Source organism: Tachypleus tridentatus, chromosome 9 (assembly GCF_004210375.1).
Source record: "Tachypleus tridentatus isolate NWPU-2018 chromosome 9, ASM421037v1, whole genome shotgun sequence".
NCBI lineage: Eukaryota > Metazoa > Arthropoda > Merostomata > Xiphosura > Limulidae > Tachypleus > Tachypleus tridentatus.
In genome coordinates, this window is record NC_134833.1 from 38,038,591 (window position 1) to 38,043,587 (window position 4,997).

At 37.3% G+C, this 4,997-nt stretch overlaps 1 protein-coding gene across 1 annotated transcript; it reads right to left on the minus strand.

The window, feature by feature from the left end:
• Positions 1-3,188: 3,188 nt before the first annotated feature.
• LOC143227346 (protein FAM200C-like) lies at positions 3,189-3,990 on the minus strand. The gene is made up of 2 exons (XM_076458800.1): positions 3,532-3,990; positions 3,189-3,374 (listed from the first exon to the last, which is right to left on the minus strand). The coding sequence occupies exons 1-2, from the start codon at positions 3,988-3,990 to the stop codon at positions 3,189-3,191; spliced, it is 645 nt and encodes a 214-aa protein (XP_076314915.1).
• Between the last annotated feature and the right edge of the window lie 1,007 nt (positions 3,991-4,997).

Consider the following 4,997-nt stretch of genomic DNA (forward strand, 5'->3'; position numbering starts at 1 on the left):
TTTAATGTTTTGTTTAATTTATTGATAGAAAATACTGTAGCAGTTAGCCTTAGGCAATTTTCATTGAGATAAGATTTCATAGTATTGCCTGTAACAATTTTCTTCCCCCCACTGATACAGTGGTAAGTCTCCGGATTTACAACGCTAAAATTAAGGGTTCGATTCTCTTCGGTGGGCTCAGCAGATAGCCCGATATGGCTTTGCTATAAGAAACACACATTTTATCTTGGACGAGCCTCCAACTTATTATTCACGTATTGCGATCTGAAATAGCCTGAAACTGAGTTAAATTAGAAATTTAGTAAATGTCGATACGTATCACATTTATGAAATTTTATCCAACAAAATTAATACATAAAGTTCTGTTTCGTAAAATAAATTTTAATTTACAAACAACAATGTAATTTATAATAACGGTTATTAGAAATAATTTATATACAAACATTTTAGACTTACAAACAACATTAAGTCTTCTGTCTGATACGAAGGCCCGGCATGGTCAGTTGATTAGTTAGGGTGCTTGACTCACAAACTGTGGGTTGCGGTTTCGAATCCCCAAATATGCTCGTGTTTTTAAGTTGTGGGAGTGTTATAATGTGACGATCAATCAATAAAAGAGTAGCGGTTGGTGGTAATGACTAGCTGCCTTCCCTTTAGTCTTGGCCCAGCATGGCCAGGTGGGTTAAAGCATTTGACTCCTAATCTTGGGATCGCGGGTTCGAATTTCCCTCGCACCAAACATGCTCGACCTTTCAGCCGTGGGGGCGTTATATTATGACAATCAATCCCACTATTCGTTGGTAAAAGAGTAGCTTAAGAGTTGGCGGTGGGTGGTGATTACTAGCTGCCTTCCCTCTAGCCTTGCACTGCTAAATTGGGGACAGCTAGCGCAGATGGCCCTCGAGTAGCTTTGCGCGAAATTCAAAAAACAAACAAACCCCCTAGTCTTACACTATTAAATTAGGGACGGCTAACGCAAACAGCCCTCGTATAGCTCTGCGCGTATTTAAAAAAACAAACAAACAAATATCTGATACCGAACTTCCTTGATATCGGGGACTCGCAGGGAATGAATTAATTTCGAGTTGATATCGGCGCAGTTCACTTAACGTGGAGCGAGCTAGTTCTTTCCCCATCACACGCCCATTACAAGCCGAATTTTTCACCGATGAAGGTATGTAATGTTTTCGTAAAAATATTAACATCCGATGTTAATACGCTCAAGTTAAACGGTTTGTAATGTTTGAAATCTATTAATGGTTTTCGTCAAATATATGAAGTTCCCTATTAATAAGCGTTAATCACAGTTATTGCTTTCAAGATTTATAGTATACCACTTGTAGCAAACCAACAATATAAACTGTTTCTTGGTGCGATGCATTAGTTAATTTAATAAGCAGGAAGCGAATTTATGAAAATTTCAACTTTCACAACAATACTTACGATCATTAACATTGACATATACACACAGTATATTATTGATTCTTACACTCAAGAATCTTTTCCAATTTTAGTGAGTAGGCGGGAATTTCGCAATACAGATTTAACAGTATAAGTTATATATATTTCTAAATACAACTTTAACTTAAATAAATGTCGATTTTAAAATAAATGTATAACATTAAATCCGTCACAATAAGTTTTATTCTAGTGTAAGACTAGAGGGACGGCAGCTAGTCATCACCGCCAACTGTTGGGCTACTCTTTTACCAACGAATAGTCGGATTGACCATCACATTATAATGCTCCCACGGCTGAAAGAGCGAGCATGTTTGGTTTAATGGGGATTTGAACCCACGAACCTCAGATTACGACTCGAGTGCCCTAACCACCTGGCCACGCCAGGCCACTTTAACTTATTTTCTAAAACCGCTACCAACCAGCAGAAGCAATTTCATTTAGCCTCGTTATAGAACTTGTAATTTGGTAACTTAATAGTGATAATGGGATTAGCCCAAAATTCATTCTGAGCATTGAACATACAAGGTATAGCCAACTAAATAAAAGTGTTAAAATTACATCTGTACATATTTGTATGTCCCCTAAGTGGGTCAGGGGTAATTTTATAAACTTGTCATGCTAAATTCTGGAGGTTACACTCCCTGCGGTAGGTAGGATATTCATTAAAGCAACAGCAACAACATGGGTGTACTTGATGACAGCTTGAAGCCGTGAAACACGCAAAATATATGCTTATTATGTACAAAAACTATTAGGGGTATGTCTGGGCTGCCATATTATGATGCTGCGTAAGTTCCAAGTTTCACTGTGTCGGTATTTGGGTATTGATGTTAAATACCCAGGAAGGTCAGGTACATTTGACCTCTTCCTCCCTCCCGAACGATTATAGCGTCTGTCTTTAGGGTTTTTTTTTTTTTTTTTTTTTAGCTTTGGGCCAGAGTAAAAGTATAACATCATACTCAGGCCCATTTCAGGGCACAGTCCATGCATGGACGAACAAGAAGTTTTTTTTCCTTTTATTATTTCTCTTGTGTTTTTTTTCTTAATTTTTTTTATTTTTTGTATTTTTCTCCTTTTTTTCATAGAGAGAATGCTACTACTACTTGTAGTAACACACACACACACAAAGAGAAAGTAATAATTATTATTATTCAATACTTGAATAATAATTCAATAAGAGAGAAAAAAGTAATAATGATTAAAAAAAAAGAAAAATAATAATTATAATAATAAAAAGGAACAAGGACTAAGTGTCTAGTGCAGTGGTTCTTAACCTTTTTCAGTGTTTGCACCCCTTTCAAATCAGTAATCATTTCTCGCACCCCCTGGAAACTTAAATATAAAAAAAGCTAAAAATACAAAGTTGATGTAATCAAAATTTTTTTAAATCTTCATACATACAGCATACCTTTTTCAAGACAAAATTCAGGGTACATAATGAAAAATTAATTTCAATTTTGTTAATGATGTTTTTATTTAGCCTGTAATGCACAGTAAACTTAGTGACTTCGTTGCTGCTGTTTTTTCTCTATGATGGCATCAAATCTTGGCGTCTTTGTACTGAGTGCCACTCGCATGTCATGTTCAGAATTCAGCCGATTTCTGCATTTTGTTTTGATGTGAAGTAGACAAGAAAATCCTTGTTCACACAAGTAAGTAGTTGCAAATGGTACCAGCACTTCAAGAGCTTTCTTCGCTAATGCAGGGTATGCTTCCAGCTGAGAAGCCTAGAAGTGTTCCAGCTGACTATTGGTGAACTCCATTTGGATTTCACGATTGTGTCTAAGGTCGATGAGATCTTCCTTGATGCCGCTGACATCTTCCAAATTCTGCATGAAAGGATTCAGGATCCAGTTGTCATAGGTTTGCAGCTCTCCACACGAGAAGTAACCCTCAAATGAACTACGCAGCATCTGCATATGTTCAACAACTTTTGCAACAAAGTCTGGATGCAGGGTAGAATTTTCTGTGACTGTCTCTTCCAGGCAGGGAAATTTGCCAAATTCCCCATCTTCTCACGCTTTATCCACAAGACAAGTTTTCTTTGAATGCAGCCAATTTCGCGCTTGCAGTCACAATGTTGAGTCCCCTTCCTTGCAGAGAGAGATTGAGTTCATTGAGAGCTAAAAACACATCAGCCAAATAGTCAAGCATCTGAACAAAACTAGGTTCTTTGAAATATATAGCCAGTTCTTGTACCCTTTCACGGAGAAACTGATGAATTTCTCCTCTCAGTTCAAACACACGAAACAGCACACGACCACGTGACAACCACCTCACTTCAGTGTGGTACAAAAGAACAGTGTGTTTCTGACCCATTTCCTCACAAAGTGACTGAAACAATCGATGATTCAAAGCTCGGATGCGAATAAAGTTTACAACCTTGACACAAATATCCAGAGTTTTCTTGAGATCTGGGGGCAATGTCTTTGCTGCAAGAGAGTGACGATGAAGAAAGCAGTGAGTGATTTTCAGATTAGGAACTTCTTTCCTCATTAATGCAGCAAACCCAGAACGATTGCCCAGCATTGCTGGTGCACCATCTGTACATATTGAACCAATTTTGTCAAGGTGAAGTTCGTTTCTTGAGAAAAATTCTTGTATTTTGTTAAGCAACTCTATAGCTTGTGCAGTTGTCTTTAAGGACTGACAGAAAAGGAAACTTTCTTCCACTTTTTTCTCCTTCACGTAACGAACTACTGCCAATAGCTGACAACAGTTGGATACATCTGTTGATTCATCCACTTGTAGGCTAATCTAGACTCTAGTGCATAGTGGCCAGCTTGTGTTACATTTCTTAAATACATGTTAAAAGGGGAGAGGTATTTAGGACTATTTACATCATGTACGTGATATCTGTCGAGATCACACATTAAGTCATTTTTATGCCAATTCTTATTGAAATATTTTAGAGAATTATGCAAGAGTCTTTCAGATATTGTGTCTATGTTTGCATACTTGTGCATGAATGTGGTTGAGGTGCTACGTGGTACTTTATATGCTGAAGTTAGTACTGAATTTTGTATACGTTGAAGTTGCTGTAAATGTGTGGGTGCTATGTTAATCCAGGCAGGTGATGCATATTCTATTGTTGGTCTAATGTACGTTTTGTAGATTTTAAGTATGTTGTCTGGTGATGTTCCTTAGATTTTACCTGAAAGACTTCTTGCATAGTTTTCTCTTTTCCAGATTCGTATCAGTATATTTTTAATATGTGGTAACCACGTTAATTTTGAATCATAGGTTAGACCTAGAAATTTAGCAGAAGTAGCAGTCAGTAAAAGTGATCCATTCACATAGAGTTTTGGTGGATCTTTTTTCAGCTTATTCAGTCTGCTGAATACTATGACTTGGGTTTTTGGAATATTGATTTTGATTCTGTATTTCTGGCAGTATTTTTCGATGTTATTTAGGACTGGTTGTAGGTTTGTTGCTGCTATTGACGGAGTGGGGGCACTTTTCCAGACTGCTACATCGTCAGCGAGCTGTGATGCATAACCTAAATTTAGGTCCGACAGAGGCATATTATTCACGTA

What these genes read in the sequence shown, in the direction of transcription:
- LOC143227346 (XM_076458800.1), bottom strand. Translation starts at nt 3,990, where the DNA reads ATGCTGGGCAATCGTTCTGGGTTTGCTGCATTAATGAGGAAAGAAGTT. An exon ending in GGGGACTCAACATTGTGACT is followed by an intron (nt 3,375 to 3,531) that starts GCAAGCGCGAAA and finishes GAACATATGCAG; the next exon opens with ATGCTGCGTAGTTCATTTGA.